This window comes from Phocoena sinus, chromosome 4, assembly GCF_008692025.1.
Source record: "Phocoena sinus isolate mPhoSin1 chromosome 4, mPhoSin1.pri, whole genome shotgun sequence".
Lineage (NCBI taxonomy): Eukaryota > Metazoa > Chordata > Mammalia > Artiodactyla > Phocoenidae > Phocoena > Phocoena sinus.
The window spans coordinates 60,490,099-60,513,313 of NC_045766.1; the positions used below are offsets into that span (position 1 = coordinate 60,490,099).

General features: G+C 42.7%; 2 protein-coding genes across 15 annotated transcripts in view; one reads left to right on the plus strand and one right to left on the minus strand.

Moving 5' to 3' along the window:
* MCF2L2 (MCF.2 cell line derived transforming sequence-like 2) overlaps positions 1-23,215 on the minus strand; it is a 237,004-nt gene that overhangs the window by 70,351 nt on the left and 143,438 nt on the right. The window lies entirely within an intron of this gene.
* Positions 3,293-23,215, plus strand: part of B3GNT5 (UDP-GlcNAc:betaGal beta-1,3-N-acetylglucosaminyltransferase 5) — a 63,311-nt gene continuing 43,388 nt past the window's right edge. The window contains exons 1-5 of one of the 10 annotated variants that reach the window (XM_032629989.1): positions 3,294-3,660; positions 3,948-4,162; positions 7,560-7,665; positions 15,891-15,956; positions 17,449-22,637. In XM_032629989.1, the coding sequence (XP_032485880.1) occupies positions 17,745-18,890 (1,146 nt within the window). In that variant the 5' untranslated portion in view covers positions 3,294-3,660; positions 3,948-4,162; positions 7,560-7,665; positions 15,891-15,956; positions 17,449-17,744 and the 3' untranslated portion in view covers positions 18,891-22,637. The other 9 variants (XM_032629984.1, XR_004349620.1, XM_032629987.1 and 6 more) reach the window with 9 other exon arrangements.

The window sequence follows — 23,215 nt, forward strand, 5'->3', positions numbered from 1 at the left end:
GTACCTCTTTTTGCTGTCAGTTCCCTTCATCTTCCAGCTCTGGGTATACCTAGTATGGTTTCATCCAACTGCCAAGATCCTGGAATTGAGGGAGGCTGGTAAATCGTGCCAAACCACAGGAGCAGAAGCAGGAGCTGTAGGAAAGGGGCTAGTGTGCCTCCAATGTCAGCATTTGGGCCTTGTTGGCATCGAGGGAGAAGTACACTGGGGCCATTGTACTGTAGATGAGGCTTCTTGGACCGAAAGTTTGAACTTTTGATGAATGTGGGAAGCGTTCAGCAAAAATTCAATTCAACCAGCCATTAATACATATTCACTCCGTGCAAGGCATTGTGGGAGGCTTCTTCAAGGGAACTGGAGATGAGTAGGATGTGATCTCCATCCTCAAGAGGTCTGAGGACTCTCAAAAGAGTAGGGAAAACAGATCCACAGATATTTATACAGTGACATAATGCCACTGACTGTTATTGACACGTAACGAACACCCTGGGCTGGGTCCACTTGCGAGAAGAAGGAGGATTCTGGCCCTTGGGGGTCATCCAACACCCATCCATTCACCATTTCACAAAAATGTATTTGAATATTCCATTTTAGACCTGCTAAGCTTAAGACTGATGTGACACTTAAGTGAAGACACTCAAGTTTGGAGCTCAGAATCTAGACTAGAAATATAAATCATGGATTAAAGGCAATGGATGAGATCACCAAGCAGCAAGTGTGGTGAGAAAAGAATACCCAGAAGGATACATGTGGGGGTAGGAGGGGCTGGTGGGCAGTAAAGGAGGAAGAGGAGAAAGCCAAGGAGTTGTTGCATTGTTTTAACTGCTGATGCTGTATTAACAGAAAATGTATCTCTAAAGATGTGAAACACAGCAGGTCCTTTTATAGCAATGATGATGATGGGATATAGCATGAAGACCAGCTCACCGAGCGAGAGCTTTCTGTAGCCCACAGTGGCATGAGGATGACAGCTGTCCACCCAGTCCGTGAGGCGCCGTGCTCAGCACTTCACACATGTTACTGCTCTGTAGTCAGCCCTCACTGCACCCTTTCAGTCGGGAATTACCATGGGGCACAGAGAAGTTGGGTCGCTTGCCCCGATCTCGTGGCCAGCAGGAACTAAGTCAGGATTCCACCCCACCTCTCTAGCTGCCCAGGCCTTGCATAGATGCTCACTGGTTTCAGAACACACAGCCTGTGGTGTATCTGAATTCATGGGACAGGGCCTGTACAGGGTCTGTGAGGAAACCTCCTACCTTCTACAGAAAGCACAACTTAAGCTAACAAGTCAAGCATGGCACTATGTTGATATGCTTCAACTGTGTTAGGTACTAAGTAGCAGTTATCAAACCTGTTTCTCCTTTCATGACTTCACTAACACTTTCTCTCTTTGGGTCTCTTTTGTTCCCACCATCTCCCAGGTTCTCTTTTCAGTCTTCTTTTCCCCAAAACTAATAATACATGCTCTACTCTCTGGTCCTCTCTCCTATATCTGCTTCTCCCTCTGCTCTTTCTCTGCCTTATCTTCTCCCTTCTAAATTTAACATGCAAATTGCAATTCCTCTCAGTTTTCAAGTTTACCATCTTGATGCTACAGCTTTCTTTTTGCCACCACTTTCCTAAATTCTCTAGTGCTCTGTGAAGCAAAGTCCTGATGGTGAGATTGAAAGTCATTTATAAATTTTGTAGTGGTCTCTGTTCACAAGCAGCTACTGTGGACACTGAGGGCAAGGCGACACTGTCTTCCTTCTTTGATGGTCAAATCAGCTTCACTACTATCAGTTAATTTTATCTCCAACTAATTTCAAGCACTCCCTCCCAACAAAACAAACTGAGTACTTTGTTATATACTATCCAATCTATCATCCTCTTCCTCTCCTTCTGGGGTGGGATGGGAAGCCAGTCTGCTGCAGGAAATCATTCTCCCAGATGGGCAAAGATGCCGTCCCTGTGCATGTATGTTCATGTGTGGGCACCTGGGCAGGCATTCTGGACCACCCCATCTCTCATCCACACCCTCTCCCCTCCTCCCACCAAAAGCCCCACATCCTCTTACCAATCTCCTGACTTACTCTTGAAGCATTTCTCTGTCTGGCTTGTCTATCGCCATACAGGCTGATGTAAATATGTGATTTTTATATGTATTTATCAATGTTTGTTTCAGTTTGTATTTTTTGTGGGTACAGTCCTATGTGTTCGAGCATGTGGAATACACACATGCTGACACCTGCACCTATGTGGGCTTAGTTCCAGATGACGCGACAGGAATATAATGGCAATTGAACATTTGTACATAAATACAACATACACATGATACCTGGGGGGAGGGGGAATGTCTGTGGGTTTACTTACCAACAGGGTTTTATTTTGCATAGGTAAAGGGAGTTGCACTGCACTAACAATAAATTAGCTTATTTATGGGTCACTGTCAGTGATTCCCTTACAAATCACATTACCTAAATATTTCTATCTGTGGTCTGACATGCCACGTGGTCTGAGTTGATAATACCAGTACTGAGCCATGCTCTCTACAGGTAATATATGAAAGAAAATAACTGCATGGTTGAAAATATGCTAAGGAGCTTAAAGAAAGCAATTACAAAACCTCTTAAGGGGCTTCCCTGGTGGTGCAGTGGTTGAGAGTCCGCCTGCCGATGCAGGGGACACGGGTTCGTGCCCCAGTCCGGGAAGATCCCACATGCCGCGGAGAGGCTGGGCCCGTGAGCCATGGCCGCTGAGCCTGCGCGTCCGGAGCCTGTGCTCCGCAACGGGAGAGACCAAAATAGTGAGAGGTCCGCGTACCGTAAAAAAAAAAAAAACCAATAACAAAACCTCTTAAAAATCTAGTTAGAAATAACATGTACAATGTTGTATTTACAGTTTCAAACTGACTCAGTAATCTACTTTTAAGTCATTACCTGCCATTCCTTTTACAATAACAAATCCAAAACTTTTATTTTACTGAAGTAATGGGTTAATCTTTTGTTTTCTCTCATGTTCTCAAATATATACAATTACAAAGTCGTTCAAGATATCACCTCTGTTAAATGATAATATTTGTTCTATGAGGAGGATGCTAGAACAATATTTGGAGAACAAAAAACTAAACCCATAAAGGATTTATTTATAATCTCTTCCACTCAGTGGAAATTTATCTTCTCCTGATTTTGTCTATTACACGTATTAAGTATTTTGAATGGGGAAAACACCTCAAAGAGGACATTGATGCGGATCCTAGCTCACAGTTGATGATCTGACTAAATGATCTCAATTAACTAAAGAGGTGTGGAGAAGCACTTCCTGGAGTTGCCATGCACCGACAGGAATAGACTCAAGCGGGACCCATCACCTTCCCCAACACGCAGGGGTGGCGTCAAAGGTCAGGCCAGACTGGGCTTCGTCAGTGACGCCAAGAGGGGCAGGAAACGCGGCACGCTGGCCGCGCCCCCGCCCTCCGCTGGGAGCCCCTGATTGGGTCCCCCGCAATCTGCCCTCTGCAGCCCGCTCCCCTCCGGGGAGGCGAGCCCAGCCGAGAGCCGGCTGCCCAGCCCCTGACCAAGATTTTAAACGGGCAAGTTTTGTTCCGGAGACCCCCATGACTTTAGCTTCGCTGCCAGGAGGAGAGCCGACCTGCGATTTGAGGAGCTGGGCTTGAACTTGGTGAGTTTTGCTTTAAGCTCTCTTTGAAATTAAGTTGGGATTGAAGGTGGGGCGGGGTGAGTCTCTCCCCACCGTCCCACTGCATTCTTAAAACGAACCGCTGTCGCGAAGCTGTATGCTGCAGATTAGAGTTTCCTTCTTTTGTCACTGAGGCCCCCAGAAGCTCGAGGCGTAAGTGGTGTGACAAGAGATCTTTTAAAGTCTAGCCTGCCCTTAGACCTCTTGCTCTGAAAAGGAAAATAAGATGCTCAGAGAACTGCAACTCAGTCAAAACTTATCTCCCGCAGATGAGTAAACCTTTGCATGTTCTGAACGAACGGATCGCCTAACAAATTCTACCTCCTAATGCAAACTGTACGGAGACCAGTTGTTTCATATGGAATTAATATATGTGATCAATCGTACCATTTTTAAAAATGCTCTGCATCCCACCGCATCCTAGCAGGGGCCCAGGCCCCTGGTGGGTGGAAATGTAGTCTTCTCTTCCGGATCACTAAATGTGGTAAGTTCTAGCCCGCTCGGCGGGGATAAATCTCAACTCCCCGCCTGGTTTGTTCTTTGTGAGGGGAGACTGACTCCCTCGGTCCGCAGCGGAGGGCTCCGGACCGCCCGGCCTCCGCCCCGCCCCTGCCCGGCCTGGCCGCCTTGCCGCGCCGCGCCTCTCCGCAGGAGCAATTCCCGGGCTGCAGGACCGGAGACTCGGAGTCTGTTCCGCCTCCTCGGCGAGGTCTCCAGGGCCGAGAGGGGAAGAGAGTCGCGAGGAGGTGAAGGCACGCGCGTTCGCACGGTGGCTTAGGTTGGAATGCGCGCTGGGGCCGGGGAGGCACGGCTGAAGCAGACACTGGTCCGGAGCGCGCCCGGCCCGGCGTCGGGAAGCTGGGGCCGCCCTACCCGCCGCGGGTCAGGGCTGCCCGCAGCCCGAGAGCGCGGTGGGGAAGGAGGCGCGTTCCCTCTCCGGAGCGCCTTTGTTTGCTCGGGCCTGCGGGCGGGCGTTTGGCGACCGTGACCCTGGGCCGAGCCTCCGCCCAGGTGCAGCAGGTAGGCTGGGGGGCCCGGAGCTCCGGCGGGGTGAAGTGTCCCGGGGCCGGGCGGGGTCCCCTTTCCTCGGAGCTCCCGCGAGGCGGCCGCTTCGCCGCGATGCCGAAACCGGCCGGAGCCGGGAGGAGAACACCGAGCCCTGCGGGCCTCCGTTCCGGCTGGTGGCCCCCAACCTTGCAGCCACACCTAGGCTGCAGGGGTGAATTCGGGTAGAAATCCTGTGTCGTGTTGGGAGTTGGGAAACCGCCAGACTAGGCTAGGGAAGCTTTCGGTGAGTTACTGGCTGGGGAAATGGAGACAAGGAAGTAGGCAGGCGGGGAAACTGGAAAAAGAGACCTCTTTCTAAGTGGGGAGGTCTTTGCCACGCTTTCCTTTGACTCTGCTGAATTTTATTTTGCATCCTTAAGTGACAGAGTCAATTGCTTACTCAGATACCACTTACGTAGGTCCAGAGTAGGAACTTTTCATCCGACTCTGACTACACACCTTATATTTCTCTTTCCCAGTGTTGGTTTTCATAGTTTATGGGTCATGTTAAAGGGACACCAAAGTTGTAATCGCTCCGTGGCTGGTGGTGGCTCGGAGCTAATATTTAGGGTAATTCTCTGATGCAAGTACATCCATTAGAACTGGATTTGTTCCTCTGTGCCTTTATTTTGGGAAACTTTGCCTGGCCCCTATGGGGGAAGGGAGAAGGGTGTGAGAAGCTGAAACTGACCCAGAAAAGGATGATTGAAGGTAGTTTTATTCAGTGGTGGTGCTGAAAAGATCCCATCCTGAACTTTCTGAAAGGGGGATTGGTGATTAGCACCTGAGGTTTTAACTTTCTCAAAAGAAACTTATGGTAGATTTTATATCCTGTGACAGGGTGGGGGAGGGGGGGAGCTGCTTTTTGGAGTCAACTCTTTTTTTTAAAGAAGATAAATTCAATACCTGAAATGTTTCCATTAAATACTTAAAATGATTCTCCCCTTTCCCTCTCCTTCTCTCTCTCCCATCCCCTCTCCCACTGGGAAACACGTCTCCTTGAGTGTTTACTGAGCACCCTCTGAGGAAGAGGGTGACTCAGTCTGACTAATCTCCGCCCTCCAGGTGCTCACCGTGACACCTGAAGATGGGAATGAGTGTTGTGACAGGGAGAGTTCAAGCTGAAGCTCAGAGAGGCTGTTTCTGAGGAAGTGAGAAATGAGGGATGTTTAGGACGCATAGATGATATTGCACACAAATGCTTTGACCACACACACATACACACACCCATGCACAAACACAAACCATCAGAAGGTGGAGAAGAGTTTTCAACATAAAGTGCAGGCTTTAGCAAGGAAAAATGTCACATTATATTTCATTAAAATAGAGATCAAATTTCCCTTTTATAAAAGACTGATTCAAATGAGATTGTAAGAAAAGGAAATAACTTTCAAATTCTCAAATATAGAACAGCTTGAATAATAACTCATGGGTTTTGAAATGGGTCATCTTTTAAAATGGGTCACTTTGGCTAGAATCATTGTACTCGGTGACTTTCAAATAGTCAAGGTAGAGTTCTTTCTGAGGACCAACTGCACTAGAGTCTACATAACCGAACATGGGATGTGGTAGAAAGAAACTGGGAAAAATTCAGAAGGAAATGATTTCTTCTCAAAGTAACAAAATGTATCCTGTCTTTTTGGAATGTTATATATACTCAACTGAATAAATCTTAGCTTTGCATTTTATGGCACATTATACCTTTTTGGGAATATTTCCATAGCCATTATTTTATTCCATTGTGGAATAATCTTGTGAGGAGGTGTATACATTGTATCTATGTTCCAGAAATGGAGGAACAGCAAATTATTACAAGAGCCCTGCTATTAGATATAGAATCTCTGCCAGCAAAGATTTAGCCAGAACAGTGTAAATCTAGAATATTTTTCTTACAGTTTGCATATATAAAAGAGATATAAGAATTCATATTTAAAGATAAGCAGCTTGATCAGGTGAGATGTAAACTTTGAATAAACAAGTGATTTGTTTCTGCATTTTAATGCTAGAAATTCAGAGGCTGGCTTTGACCAGTAACTTATTTATCTTCCATAGTGAACGTTTTAACACTAGAAGCCAGTTTTTTTTTTTTTTTTAACAGAAAGGAATGTTCTACCAAGTCTGCAGGCAATAAGCCCCCTAAATTCCAAGTTCAGAGCACTATTACCCAGCCTAAGAGTCCCTGAAATTTCATGATTTTGTCTCTTTTATTCCTTTTCTACAACTCTTTTGACAACGTTTTGGTTGTGCTCTAAGCAAAGTAAGTTAAAAAGATGACTCCACTCAGGTTTCCCTCTCCGTAATTTACAGGGCCTTACTTTTGGCTGTGTCATTTGAAATGTATTTTTAAGTGCTTGTGGGAACAATATTGTTCTTTCCTGTAAAGCATAATGGAAGACCATGTTCAGTCAATTAGGAACGATACCTCTGTTCTCAGTCACAACAGTATTTGAGATGTATTAGTGGCCCTTAGCAATCAGATCAGTATTTCAAAAAACTCGTATTTAATAAATATTTTTGAGAAGAATATTAAGAGTATAGCTCATCACTTTGAAAGGAAAATAACCCATAAAGAATATCGGCCATCTATTAACTAAACCATCATGGTAAAGATGCATCAACAATTTCTAGAGAAAGGAAATTAGCATACATCAAACCCCTGATCTGGACCACATACTGTCAATAAATCTTCTCAAATGATCCTCAGAAAACACTGTTGGTACAAGGTTTAGAGACAAATCAAGCTCATGTGATTAGTAAATGGATGCAGCAGAATATAAATTACTTTTGTTCACATTCTAAAACTCTTGATTTTTCTACTCTCTTGACCCCATCAGGTCCAGATTCAAGGTTGCACCGGAACATTTTCTTACTCTGTTAGGGGATCTACACTGGAAACATCTCTGAAGCCCTCTAAGCATCCTGTCTGTGGCCTACTACACAGTACGTGATAAATTAATATTTGTTGAATGAATTAAATGTAGGTATTACCTACTTTCAGGGCTGTGCAGCATAATGCCTGGGATAGGGCAGGTGCTTTAATGGTAGTTAACTTATAATAAATGTTGATCAGCTGAGACAGAAATGTGTTATAAATATCTCTTATGTTTTAGACCTTCATTTTTTATACTCTGAACCCACAATCAAATGTGTCCAGAACGGGACATATGAACTGCCACTGGACAACAAGCTAATGTGCATAGCTTATATAACAGGTTCATACCAGGTTATATTGTCACCCTATTTTGAAATCACTATTTTTCATATCATAATTTGACCTCAGCTGTGTACGACTCCTCTCCTTTTATCTCACCCAATACTTAGTCATTGAATACTTGCTTAAAACATCCTCTCTGAGTCCTATACGTTTTACTCTCTTCTCCTTCCCTCCTTCTTTTTTCTTTACCCCCTCCTACCACTTTGAATCTCCACCCTTAAATTCCCCAATCTTCCTTGTGCAGGAAAGACTGTATGTACCCAAAGAACCCAGACTTACAGGGTCACTTTTGCCCATTGTCTAGTGCTACTGAGATCAAGAAAAGGAAGGAGGGAAACTTGAGATGGAAGGTTAGGAAAAGGGTATGTTACAAAGAAAATAAGAACAAGTTCTGGCGAAGTGCAGGTGGTAGCAAAACATAAATGACTCCAAACTTTAGACAGTGAAGCAAATCTTTTGCCTTGAGTTGCTTCTCTTGGTTCTGCCCTACCTGCTTCCCTGTCCTCCCGTCCTTCTGGGAGCTCCAGGAAGAGCAGCTGTGCCAGTGCCAGAAAAGGCAGGTGAGGAGCTCAGGGACAGGGCTGTAACTGATCAGGTGCTTCTGAGCTGCCACAGGGTCTGCAATCTATGGAGGTTACATGGTTAATCCCATGTCTCAGTGCCTCAGTTTCTTCTTCTGCAAAATGGGGAGGTAATTTCTCCCTCATAGGTTGTTGTGAGACTTAAAGAGTTACTATGTATGTGAAGCGTTCTGAACAGAGCCTGTGCACAGTAAACACACCAAGTTAGTAACTGTTGCTAGACTGGGCATAAGGAGAAGTTTATTCCTTAAGTAGGCAAGAACAAAACCGTTAAGAATTGTATTGAAAGAGCAAGCAGCCCTGTCAACCCAAACAGATATGCCTCAGGAATGAATACAGAAGGCCAAGCTTAGAAAAGCAAGTGCTTGACCTTTCTGAGACCCTCTTTATATTTCAGCATTTTTGTTTGTTTCAAATTCTGTATAATCAAACTGGTTACTGGGAAATTTCAGCAACTTTTAATATAATTCCTCTGAAATATAATATATTCTATAATCCCTCTGTCACCAGTTTCCTTAGTGCTTATCTTTACTTAGAGCCCGTCTTTACTTGTTTGGTCATTTTGTATTTCCCTGTCTTTATTTTTCCTATAACCAGCAAACAGAAATCGACACCCATGTTTAACTTATAAAGAAACATATAACTTAGTTTACATAAGTGGGGAGCAATACATTTTATAACCAGCTTTTCCCACTGTCCCATATCCATGCTTGCAGAGTTGAAATTTAAAGTCTTTGGACTAACACTGGATCAAGAACTAACTCTAAAAATGTATTCTTTGTGGAGGGATAACAATTCCAAATGGCTTGTAATCTTTGCCCATGGCTTGAGCTAAAGTTTCATAGCTAGTCACAGCCATAAAACACCTAAAGACAGCTGTTGAGTGGAATTTGTCCTTTTTTTACAGCCTTATATTGGAAATTTGATTAAAGAATAAAATATAATTGAGAGAATATCTAATTTTTCCCACTTAAAAGGTGAGCTGTAAATTCACATTTCAGGTTGCTTCCTTCCTTCTTGAGCAAATAGAAGGGGAAATATTGCTAAACAGTAACCAGTTGTGTTTCTCAGCACCAATTACTACAACTAATTTACTAAGAAAAAAATCTATGAAGATCAAATTATAGCCTTTCCAGTAAATTCAGGGCTTTTTATTCCTGATTTCTTTAACATGGCAGTTTGGCTCCTGAGGATTGATTCTAGCTATATTTAATAGGGAATAGATGATCAGAACAAGCCAGGAAAAAAAATACTTGGAATGTAGAACAAAATGCAACATAAAGATGGGAGAGAAAATGTTATCTTCCTTTCCTTTGAGTTATGCCTGGAAAGGAACCAAAAATTGTGTCTCACATGGGACTTTAAGTCATGAAAGCTTAAGCATAAAAGTATCAAGTATTGAGGCTTTTAAAAAAAATCTGTGACTTACTGGAGGAGCATCATTAGTCTGTAGTCATACTTTTATCACTTTAATATTTTGTGCCCCAAACGACTGCCTCACTTGCCTCTCCCTTGCCCTCCCCTGACAGTGGTCAGTGTGCTTTATAGAGGGAACGGAGAGGGCTGGCCAGCCTGGGGAATTCCCAAAGAGGAAGCACATGTGGGATGAGATGAGAATGTGTGTGATGTCTTTTCCTTTCTCTATGAGGCAGGAGGGGAAGTCATCATCTAAGAGGAGGAGGACAGGCCTTGGGAGAGGGGGAATGATGTAGCATGGCTGGTGAAGAGCCTGGGAGAGGGAGAAGGTCCAGGACAAGTGGAGGACGGCCACACAGCCTTGAGTACTCTGCTCACAGCTGGATATCGCCACTTGTGGTGATGCTGTCTGCCTGGTGCCTTATGTTTCTCCAGCAGCCCGCAGGTGTTGTAGAGAAGACAGGAATGACCCAAGGTCTGGGGTTGCTGGGGTGGAAGGCCAGGAACCAGGGAGAGGAGGGCAAAGGTGCCAGGTGATCCTGCATCTGAGACATGGAGGCAGGTAGAAGAACGGTCAGGAGATGGCTGGCTGGACCCGGGGTGTTAGGGGGCAGGCGGGGGGCGCAGAGGTTTCCAGATGAATATTTAGAGGTTGTGGCTGAAGAGGGAGTAGACTGGAATTTGAAATTTCAGAAGAAATGCAGTTCTAAGTGAAGCCACATAAATGACTTGGGCTCCTTAGGCTTCTGAGTGTTGTACGTCTACTGGGTAAGACGTAGAAATGTAGTTTCCCCAAGATTGGATGTTGTTCATATATCACAATGATGGCCAGAAACGGTGGTCAAGAAACAAAGGAGTGGACACAAAAATATGTGCATTTTTGAATTCAAACCCACTGGTTTCTCTAGTTAACATTACTCAGCCTTCAGGTCTAGATTCAGTGCCGCTTGTCCTCCTGGAAGATGCCTTCCCTAACTCCACCCAACCCCACCTTGAGAGCCCCCTGCGCTCCCAGCACAGCTCTCACTGCTCCACGTCTGTCTTCCCACTTGAGCGCCAGGACTAGCCTTTACGTCCTGCCTTCCGACTGTCTCCATCTTAATTTTCTTTGTTACCCCATCTTAATTTTCTGACGCACCAGCCCTTTAAGCTAGTTCCTGTTTTTTCTTACATCTCCCCCTTCTCCTTCCCCAGAGTTTACTGTTCCAGGCCTCTGCTCAGCTCCCCCACTGGAGAGCTCACCCATGTTCATAACCTCCATCGTCTTTACACGCAGGGTGCCCACCGGACCTTCAGTCCTGTCTGCCTCCAGGCTCAGATTACCTACTGGACTTCTCTACCTGCTGTCTCTCCAACATCTCAGTCAACGCAGCCTAAAGCCAAACATGTCCCCTCCTCACTCCTAACTCAGGAGACCAGTCAGTGTTCCCTCTTTTGTCAGGAATGCTTGAAACTAGGTTTCTCTCCTCTCCTTTACTCCTTTCCTTGTCACTCATCACGTACCACTGGGGTTTTGTTTTTCTTGAGAGGGTCTTCTTTATTCCTTCCTTCCCTCCCCACTTCTACCATCCTAGACTAGACCCTCCTTTCCTCATTCTGCTTCAGTACGAGGCCCTGATATGACCAGTGTCCGATCTCCAGGCATCCTGCATCCATCCTGCGTACCACTGCCAGATTTTTGCATAAAGTTTAATAAATATTGACAAGGGAGTTATCACTAAAAACAAAAAGGGAAACTTCTGGGACTTGCTGCCCTGGGCACTCACTGGCTTCTCTGCCTTATTTTCAAGGTTCTCCATAAGTACACCCCAACCTCCTGCTTTCAAACACATGCCTGTTTCTCAAAGATTTGCCCTATTTTGTTTCTTTCCTTTCTTCTGAAACAGACTGCTTGTCCTTCTGCAGCCACCTAAATCCTGTTCATCCTCAGGCCCTTCTGATCCAACTGTCACTGATCTCTACTCCTGGGGACACTCCTGGAGTTGGTATGACCCAGATTAGTGCCAACACACTGTCTGTACCTTACTGTGACATCCCTGTTGCTGTCTGGGGGAACTGTGTTTTCACATGGGCACCATGAGTCTTGTCTCAACTAGATTATAGGTGCTTTCAGAGCAGAGGCCAGAAAATACGACTTCATGACTCCCACTGTGCCTGGGATATTTCCATAGCAAATACTCACACACTTATAGGATTAATTGAAACACTGGACACTGAGGTTGTTTAACTTGAACTTAAAATGCCGACCTCATCATCTTGATTAAAATGTCAAAATTTATAGCAGATTTTGCATAATATTTTAGGATCACAAAAGTAGACTCAACAAAGAAATGGGTTGACAGCAGGAGTGAAGTAGAAAAAAATCAGGGTTCATTAGTGCCTCTAGATGCACTAATTATTTTTGTTTTTGTTCTTTTTTTTTTTGCGGTACACGGGCCTCTCACCGCTGTGGCCTCTCCCGCCGCGGAGCACAGGCTCCGGACGCGCAGGCTCAGCGGCCATGGCTCATGGGCCCAGCCGCTCCGCGGCACGTGGGATCCTCCCGGACCGGGGCACGAACCCACGTCCCCTGCATCGGCAGATGGACTCCCAACCACCGCGCCACCAGGAAGCCCTGTTTTTGTTCTTTTTAATCAGAGAAGTTTAAAGAGCTCTCTTGTGAAGAAATATTCTTGAGTGGCTGAGGGGCACAGCTCCCAGACTGAAAAGTATTTGGGGTGGGGTCTGCTACCTTCTTTTCTGATGTTCCTACTCAACTTCTGTTCTTATTCTTCTGACTACTTCTATCAGGAAAGAGAATACTAAGAATATCTGTTCCTTCTCAATCCAGATAGAAGCAAACCCAAGTTATATTCCAAATATTTGCATATTTTCCTCTAACCAGCTCTTTGTCCTGTTCTCTCAGCAGGCTCTGAAGTCCTCTGTAATTTTTATATCCCCTCCGTAACAATACTTTGGATCCTCTGCCCCCAGCTTGCAGATTAAGTCACCACAGCAGAGTGCAGTGAGGGGTGCCCGAGGTTATACAATAAATCTGGCCCCAAACCGGGTAGCCTTGGTTCCAACCTGTTGATTGGTCACCCAGCCGCACTGCAGGCACAAAGGAAGCTGCACCCACAGCATTCTGTCGTGGATGGTTGCTGAGTTCACAATCATTATTGGGATCGCTTTGTTTCCTGTTAGGACTAGCATTTTCTTTCTCCAGGTCAGGGAGGCCTGTGGGCTTCTCTGTAGCCCCCAACCCAGCACTTTGAATACAGAAGCTAGAGGATGTGCTTTAGAGAAGCTTTATGGCTGTGTGAACCAGAGGGTGGGCCTTGATTGCCTGTGTGTGATCTCCATCAGCAAAGCCAGGGCCGGGGCAATGTTATTTAGTTGTAACAAATGAATTTAGACCATGGAGGTGTTTTTGCTTTTGGTTGGAAAAGTCCGGGCTAGTGACTAAGTTCACTTTGGAGGAGTTGGGGTGTTCTTTTGCTATAAGAGAAGCTGGGTCCTCTAAAAGAGCCGTTTACCATTCCTAGGTCTTCCCCTCATCACATCAACACTATCAGGGGGACTTGGTTATGACTGATGTAAACAGTGGCTCCAACAATTCAAGCAGCTGCGGGTGGAGAAACCGTGTCTTAGAACTTCATACGCTGTGCTGAGCCTAAAGAAGTAGCATGGGTTGTTGGCTTTGTGACAAGTTCTTTTTCATTTTTAAGAAAACAGTTGTGACTCTTAGAGGCCAACTGGGAACAATTGAAGAAATGTAGGAAAATGAGGTAAATACATACATGGTGGGGTAGGGAGGGGACAAAACCAATGTTACGGGCTGGCTGCTTGGCTGTAGTAGCAATGTTAGCAGCAACATTCCACCCGGGTGAGTAATAGACCCCATTCATGGGAGAGAGATTAGGGCCTCTGTGAGCGCAGTGTGCGAGTGGGTGCTGGCGGAGTTGGGCTGGTGGGCTGACTGTCTAGCAAGAAGCTCTGGCTTGTAAACAACTGTGAATAGGTGCAAAGCAAGCTGCCCTTGGAACATACTACTGAGTGCAGCTGCTCAGAAATGGGAAGCTAGTTTTGCCTGTGGTTCCAAGGGTTACTCTCCTCTTTGTTTCCTTCCCAGGATCTCTTGGAATAGAAACAGCAGATTAGTTTCAATGGAGAATTTTCTTAGAATTCTTAAACACTTATGCTGTCTTAAAATCTGCTGTTAGGGATTCCCTGTTACTTCGCATTAAGCCTCCAGTTCCTTCAGTATGTATTGTGGAAGAAGTAGAAGTGGGTTTTGGCCTTCAGAGATGGACCTTATCTAAGTGAGCACTGTTAAGACGGAGAGGAAGTGCCCCACTCCCCCCAAGCCAGTGAAAGTGATTGTGCAAAGTGTAGGCAGATGCCACCATCAGAAATGGATGCTTCCTGCTGTCCTTCACCCTACCCTACAGCGTTCGGTCCGCCACGACCAGCCAAACTAAGGGGGAAATTACCAACGTTGATCTGGCCCTTAGAATAGTATTCCTCACCTTTTTTGACAGTAAAGCACAATAAAAATGCATTTTACTTTACAACGCTAAAGGTATATACACAGAACACTTAAAGTTTCACAAAACAATACTTACTACTTTCAATGCACTCTTCCATTCTCTATTCTGTTCTTCCTTTTTCTTTTCTTTCTTTCTTTTTTTTTTTTTAAGCTGTTTGTGGCTTCCTAAGTGGTGCTAGCAGTTTAAAAATCTCTACCCTTGGGGATAAGATGCCTGTGCTGATTATCTCTAGACAAAGTCTCACTGAGGCTTGGTTCTAATCTCCTGTCCTCCTTGGACTTTTCGCATGCTTGGCTTTTGCAGTCATCACCCTCATGTGGAGTGATCCTGGGGGGATGTGAAAGGCCTGAAGTCAAGAAGGAACTCCCACAGCCCAGGTTAGGCCGGTACTGCCTGGTGCTCTCAGTGTGTGCAACTAGTTTCTTATCAGGGACAAAGGGTAGGGGACTTGAGGATGAGGTCTTTGGGCACAAAAGCAAAGCCCTTGCCCCGGGGCTTGTGATGTGGGCTCAGCTACTCCGCCAGCCTGGACATCCTGGAATCTGCGTTGTCCTTTCCCTGTCAGTCTGCTGAAAGCCCAGGAGACTGATGTGTCAAGCCCGAGGGGAGAGCCTGCTTCTCCAGGCAAAAGGTTGCATCTTAACTGTGGTAAGCACTGGGGACAGAGTCCTCGAGGAAGGGTGGTGCTGTCTCCTAGAGGTAGGAGGAAAGGGAGGACACGTGGCAGGCAGTGGTGGCAGGGGCCTCATCTGAGGTGGTACCTGGCTGGGCATCCTGACCCCAGTTCTTCCCAAGTGACCAGCTGCTTGAGTGACAGGTGGCTCCACCCCCAGCATGGTTCTTTGCACCAGCGTTCAGAGAACGCCTACTAGGTATCAGGCACTGACATGGATGCTGAGGTAGGGTATCTACAACAAGGCATCTATCTCGTGCCTTGGGTCAGAGTTCACAGTGTAATTGGGCAGAGGCAGTTAAGTAAAAAATCTCAGTACAAGAAGATGGATGTAAGAACGTGTTGTGGCTGCAATAGCCAGGAAGGACATGGAAGCAACCTAACTGTCCATCAATAGATGAGTGGATAAAGGAGATGTTGTACATATATACAATGGAATATTACTCAGCCATAAAAAAAGAATGAAAATAATGCCGTTTGCAGCAACATGGACGGACCTAGAGATTGTCATCCTGAGTGAAGTAAGTCAGACAGAGGAAGACAAATATCATATAATATCACTTACATGTGGAATCTAACAAAATGGTACAAATGAACTTACTTACAAAACAGAAATGGAGTCACAGATGCAGAAAACAAACTTATGGTTAGCAGGGGGGAAAGGGGGGGGATAAATTGGGAGATTGGGATTGACATATACACACTACTATATATAAAATACATAACTAATAAGAACCCTCTGTATAGCACAGGGAACTCTTACTCAATACTCTGTAATGGCCTATATGGGAAAAGAATCTAAAAGAGTGGATATATGGGTATGTATAACTGACTCATTGCTGTACAGCAGAAACTAACATAACATTGTAAATCAACTATACTCCAATAAAATTTTTTGAAAAAAAAGAGAAAAAAAGAAGGTGTTATGGCAATACAGGTAAGAGCAGGGGGCCCAATTCAGACTTCCCAGAGGTAGATGCCTGTAGAATTTAGTTAGGACTAGTAGACTTCCTTTAGCAAGGGGAGTGGGGCTAACAGGCCACAGGACTGCTGGTGCAAAGGCTGGTGTGTGTGAAATAGCAAGGGTGTCTGAGCTTTCAGCCAATAATTTGGTATTGTCAACTAGTGGAGAGCATCTGAAGGGGTTTCAAGAGCTCAGGTAGTCTCATGGTTAGATCTGAGTTTTAGAAAGGTCACTCTGTGGGGAGGATGGGTTGGCCAGAGATCTTTCAGTCAGCTGTACTGGTCTGGCTGAGAAGTGAAGATGACATGAAAGGGTGAAGAGAGGTTTAGAAGAAGCAATTCACAAGATTAAATAATTAGATACAGAAGAGGAAGGAAAGGAGGACTTTCAGATTTCTGGCACAGACACATGAAGTGTAGTCAGACACAAAGAAAAAATGGAAACAGATTTTAGGGGAGAAGACAGTAGAAATGGCATTTGAGTACCCCCATGTGCAGGTAATTATTATCTATCTACCTTCCTCTATCTATACCTCTATGTATGTTCCCATTTAATCTTCCCATTTAAGACTTCAAATTAAGCAGTGTTATTAGAATTTTTTAGATTTCTGGGTTAGATGCATGATAAAGTACAACATACAGTAAGTGGCTGAGCCAGCACTGGTGTTCAAATTGCCTGACTACAAAGACGGTGCTTGTTATCCTGTGGCTTCCCAGTTTTGAACATGTTAAATTTGAGGTGCCTGTGGAGTTTCCAAATGGAAAAGTACAGAAAGAAGATGACTGTACAGAAAGGTCACTTTGGTTAGAGAGAGTTTGGACTATGCTTTTGAGAAGCATATCTCAACTCCTTGATTATGAACCTTGATTTGAAAAAAAAAAAATCTTACTCCTATTCCCGCCTTGTCTGGGGCAAGCTTTAATGGATTTTTACTATTAGGAACTTCCTTTTCATTCAGTATTGTTCCCTGAACTATATAGCTGCTGTCATCCTGACTATATTCCAAGTCAATAGATTCATCGATACACCCATTTGAGAAATTTTAACTTTAAGTATATAAGATGATAGACATACTGGATGCTTTTTTTTCTTTTTAAGGTTGAATAGAGAAAAGGGTCTCTGTATTCTGAATGAGAAGATGGTAGAGAGTGGTTCTTTCCCTTTTCCTGGATTCCCCTGAAAAAATAAACAGCTGTATGCCTCCACGCAACACCAGCTGCCCCATCACCTTTTGTCCAGATCAGTCAGGTTACATATTGTTTTTAAGGAATTAAGAGTAGTCTGTTTCTTTTTGGTAACTCAGTAACCTATTCACTTGTCATTTTTTCTCTTCCTAAATCTAATAGGTTGCACTTAACTTTCACAAAAAGGAGTACACAGAATAGCTGCGTAAGGCCAATCCCGAACTTAATGAAGGATGTCAGAGTGGGAGCATTCTGATGTGCCAGTGTCCTCATTCTGCAGTGTGTTCCGTTTTCTCCCCTTTCCGAAAAAAATGGTATTAAAATATTTTGTGAAATAAGAAGCTCCTTTTACATTTTTAATGACCAACATGCACATCTGTTCTAAAGAATACAAAGTCCTATGGTCTTGAAGAAGGAAGCACCCATTTAAAACTGACCCTGAATAAAAACAGACCTGAATGGACGTCAGAATGTTTGTTAGTGGCAGGAGAGTAAAAAAATGGCAATTTATTCAGTTATTTGCCACTTGTTTTGTACTAAGCCTCATGTTCTTCTGGATATCGATCGATAACCACATCGTGAGCCACATGAAGTCCTACTCTTACAGATACCTCATAAATAGCTACGACTTTGTGAATGATAGCCTGTCTCTTAAGCGCAGCGAGGATGGGGCTCCTCGCTACCAGTACTTGATAAACCACGAGGAGAAGTGTCAAACACAAGACGTCCTGCTCTTACTGTTTGTAAAGACTGCTCCTGAAAACTACAATCGCCGTTCTGCCATTAGGAAAACATGGGGCAATGAGAAGTATGTTCGCTCTGAACTTAACGCCAACATTAAAACTCTGTTTGTCTTAGGAACACCTTCTGACCCACTGACAAGAGAAAGACTTCAGAGAAGACTGGTTTGGGAAGATCAGATGTACAGTGATATAATTCAGCAAGCCTTTGCTGATTCTTTCTATAATCTTACTCTTAAATTTCTTCTGCAGTTCAGTTGGGCAAATAGCTTTTGTCCACATGCCAAATTCCTTATGACTGCTGATGATGACATATTTATTCACATGCCAAATCTTATTGAATACCTTCAGAGTTTAGAACGAATTGGTGTTCAAGACTTTTGGATTGGTCGTGTTCATCGTGGTGCCCCTCCCGTCAGAGACAAAAGCAGCAAATACTATGTCTCCTATGAAATGTACCAGTGGCCGGCTTACCCTGACTATACTGCAGGAGCCGCCTACGTGATCTCTGGTGATGTAGCCGCCAAAGTCTATGAGGCATCACAGACACTTAACTCTAGTCTTTACATAGACGATGTGTTCATGGGCCTCTGTGCCAATAAAATAGGGATAGTACCACAATACCATGTGTTTTTCTCCGGGGAAGGTAAAACTCCTTATCATCCCTGCATCTATGAAAAAATGATGACATCTCATGGGCATGTAGAAGACCTTCAGGACCTTTGGAAGGATGCCACAGACCCAAAAGTAAAAATGATTTCAAAAGGTTTCTTTGGTCAATTATACTGCAGAATAATTAAGATAGTCCTCCTTTGCAAACTGACCTATGTGGATACGTATCCGTGTAGGGCTGCCTTTGCCTAATAGTACTTGAATGTTGTATGTTTTCACTGTCACTGAGCCAGACGTGGATGAAAAAACCTTTAAATGTTTGTCTATACCATAAGTGAAATGAATATGAAGAACAAAGAAATATTTTGAAAGCCCTGTCTATCAGAATGTTTCTTTGATTCTAGAAGCCCTTCAATATAACTTATCTACTTCATTGCCTAAATTCATATCAAGGAATTTATATTTAGACAAGGTTTATGAAAACAAAACTAAAGGGAATTTCAAGTTCACGGTACCACGTGTATATTAGAGGTGTAGAGAAGTTATGAAGGTGCCTAGGTGTTAGAATAACTGCTTTTGGAAAATACCAAGTAAGTGTATAGTACAACATTTCAAAGAAATGGATATATTGTTAGACCGGGTATACAAGTTTATTTTGATTAAAGAGCACTTGATGGAGTTGGTGGAGGCAGGAGAGGATTGGCCTAGAAGAAAGTACATGAATCTGGTAAAAGAAAGTTTCCTCTTCTTCAGAGGAGATTTAGGAAAATGTACACAATTTCTTTATAAACTGTCAAATCACTTACTGTCACATCCATGTAGCTATTTTACCTGGATAGTGTTGGAGTCATTTTAAATATATTCATATCTTTTTTCAAAGTTTAATGTGAAATTTGAGAAGTCATTAGTTCTGCCCTAACTAGTACTTTATTATGGTTCTTTTTGATTATTAGAAAATGACACAAAACATGGACAGTGTCTTACTCACGGGGTCCTTCTCTAGAGAGAAATCATTGTTAATTCAAATAAGCTGATTTTAATTTAATGAATTTTTCAACTGGTTTTTAAATATTCAATATGGGTCTGTTTTTAAGGCAGCTATTTGAATGTAAGTTTACATAGAGGAATATAATAATGAAGAAGAATTCAAAAGGAAAGATAGAACATTAAAAGCCTCTTTTCTCCATAATTTATAAAAGTTTTAGTGTCTAAATTGTATTGATTACTAAAATTAGCCTACCCCTCTCCAACAGGGTCTCATAAACCACAGTACTTTGTTCTGAGTTCAGCTTTTAAAATTGAGAGTATTAAACATCAAATCGAAGCTGTAGTATTTTAAAAAAAGCTACTCTTTCATCACAACAACTGTCAGAGGTTATCTTCAACTTATAAATATTTCCAACTTCAAAGTAGAATGAAAGTGATAGAAAAGTCACCAGAATGAGATTTAAAGCATTTGTAAAGCTGTAGGTTTCTTGTAATCAAAGAGATGTGGCTGAGTTCCAATAGCGCGTTACATTTATTTTACAGAGCAGGATAAAAATGTGGCTATGATGCAAACAACCTCCCCTCACTACAGAAAGAACTAGGTGATATCTGTTGTTAGGGGGATTATATGAAAGCCAAAATAGTGACTTCAGCAAAAGCCATCGAACTGATTATAAACCCTTTGTCTGCAGAGGCTCCTGTTAGGGAAAACTAAGATGTATCACTTAGTAAGATGTCTGAAACATGCAAAAAAACTAAAAAAGAATTCTCAGTATACACAACTGGATGATGATATGTATAATTTGTTGCAGGTAGCTTCTCAATGTTTACAGAATTTTTTTGTTAATTTTTTTCTATTTTGAAAATTGAAGCTTGTTTACATTGATTGCTCAGATAATATAAAATTTTTAACTCATGTCAAAACATTCTAGTTTTTAGTTACTTTCAGAGTAGGTTCAGGGTTTTTAGATCATTACAGTTTTAATTTTCTGACCAATTTAAAAAACTGTAGAGAACAAAAGCGTATTTTGACAAAGCAGGTTTATAATTAATTTTTATTAGTTGATTCTTTAATAACCATTTGCCTTTTGGCCATATATATGCCCTGTGTATCTATACTTGTAACTGTTTAAATTTGCCATTGGTTGAAAACATCAGTGTCTCTCTGGCCATCAAAATGATCTTGTTTACAGCAATACTTTTGTGAAACAGTTATTTATTTGTGAAAGAGCTCCCCTCAATTGTGTTCATCTTTTTATTTTTGCTTAAAATAGAATGAAACAGTTAAATATGAAGGAAATATGAAGGCACTTCCTTTTTTTAATAAGAAGGAAATTGCTAGACTCTTCCTTCATCAGATTTAAAGTACTGAGAAGATTAATTGTAAATAAAGGATTCCAACCTTTTAAAAAGGAAGGAAAAAACTTTTTGGTGCTCCAGTGCAAGGCTGTCTTTTAAAAATCATCAATAAAGGGAAAATAAACTCTTAGCCTAGATGGTCAATTGACAGTTATACACAGTGTTATTGATAAAAACTTTTTACCTCTTGGTTGGTTTGCGTCTTTTTTCCATATTATTAATTTTATACCAAAATGTTAAATATTTATATTATTTGAATTTTGCTTATATGGCAAAATAGAGGGTTTTTAAAAATAAATCTATGATTTCCAATAAACAACTTGAAAATTGTCAACAGATGTGTATTTTCGCAAAGGTTTTTAAACTCCTGTGTGAACACCATTTGTTTATATAATCAACTAGTTCTGTTTAATGTCAGAGAGGTCTGTAGTACATGATCATAATCCTATTTCCTGTTCAGACTTGCTGCTGTGCCCATGATAGAGGATTATTGTGTCCTCTGCATTGTGGAGCCATCTAAAATGCTTCTTTTGTTTGTTGAAAGATTTATGCTGGAATGTCTAGGTGGGGGAATTCTTCTTTCCTAATAGATTGTTCAGGAAAAGATGAAATAAGAACCTATCTATAGCCATAGTGCCTTAAGACACCATTTGAAAGGTCATATTTTCCTTTTATTTGATATCATTAAGCTATTCAACAGTTGATTCAAATTTAGCCCTAGTCTCTTAACGTTATGAATATTCTTAGGCCTGCTCTGCAGTGTTTGGTGTTTCAGTATATCTGTACATAGTATGTGCTCATCTGCTTTTCACCTGATTCTGGCTTGATTCTTAGCGTAACATGGTGTGATTCAATCTATATATTTTTTAAAACTTGGAAGCGTCTGAATTATTTGGTTGTAGTAGAACTTTACTTGCAAGGCATGGCTGGGGTATTTGTAGTTGGGACTAAAATGATGATGACTCAGAAGAGTTAAGTTGACCTATTTTGGGGACTTTAATTGAATACCATAGCTACAGTGAGAATCAGACAGGGTTACTCATTCTTCTGTAATAATGAGAGAAATGTTAGGTGTCTCCTTGACTCCGCTTTCCCTGCAGTGACTGCATTCTGCAGTTGGACTAGCCTCAGTCGCAGCTTTCATTATGATGTTCCTTTGCTCCAGACCTCAAAGGCTCCTTACTGCCCCAGCATCAAATCTAATCTCTTCTACCTGGTCTTCAAGGCCTTATCTAATATTCTTTTCCTCCTTCATTCCCTGTAGCTTTATTTTTCCCACTGCCGCTATTACCCATTACAGATCTCATTCATGAGATCTTACCTTGCATAAATTGGTTTCCCTTGCTAGGAACACTGTTTCTCCTGAAACTGTTGAAATCTTGGATTTACAACCCTACCCTTGCTCCTCCATTAAGCATCTCCTCCCCTCCCTCTAAAATATATATTTAATCAAATATTTTATTGTGCTACCTAGGAATCATTTCATGTGTTTTTTCCTAGTTAAAATATAAGTTATGAAGGGTAGGGACTATGCACAGTGCTATCACATAGTGCTTAGAATCATTATTTTTCCCAAATATAATAAAGTAACGTTATTCTGGCAAGCCATCCAAAAATGAAAAGAGATTAATTATTCAGGACCCTTAATGGACACTATGTGGTGTAACATTTTACCTGCACTACTTAAAAGCTTATAATTTATTCAACAAAATCTGAATGCTTACTATGTGCCAAGCATATTGTACCTATCAACTCTAGCCCAACAAATCTGTATTAGTTATACATAAAAACTCAAATCTGGGCTTCCCTGGTGGCGCAGTGGTTGAGAGTCTGCCTGCCGATGCAGGGGACACGGGTTCGTGCCCCGGCCCGGGGGGATCCCACGTGCCGCGGAGCGGCTGGGCCCGTGAGCTATGGCCGCTGAGCCTGCGCGCCCGGAGTCTGTGCTCTGCAACGGGAGAGGCCACAGCAGTGAGAGGCCCGCGTACCGCAAAAAAAAAAAAAAAAAAAAAAAAAAAAAAAAAACAAAAAAAAAAAATAAGAAATGAATAAGGGCATATAGATTAAAATTTTGCAGCAAAGATGGTGATCTTATAGTATTTATTCAAAGCTGGCGGTAGAACTAAAACAGTAGTCTTATAGATTCTCCTGTCTCCTTAATCCACTGGCTAATTTTGCCTTTTCTCAAAGTTCTTTTGCAAGAATCTTAGATATTTTTGTTTCATTAAATG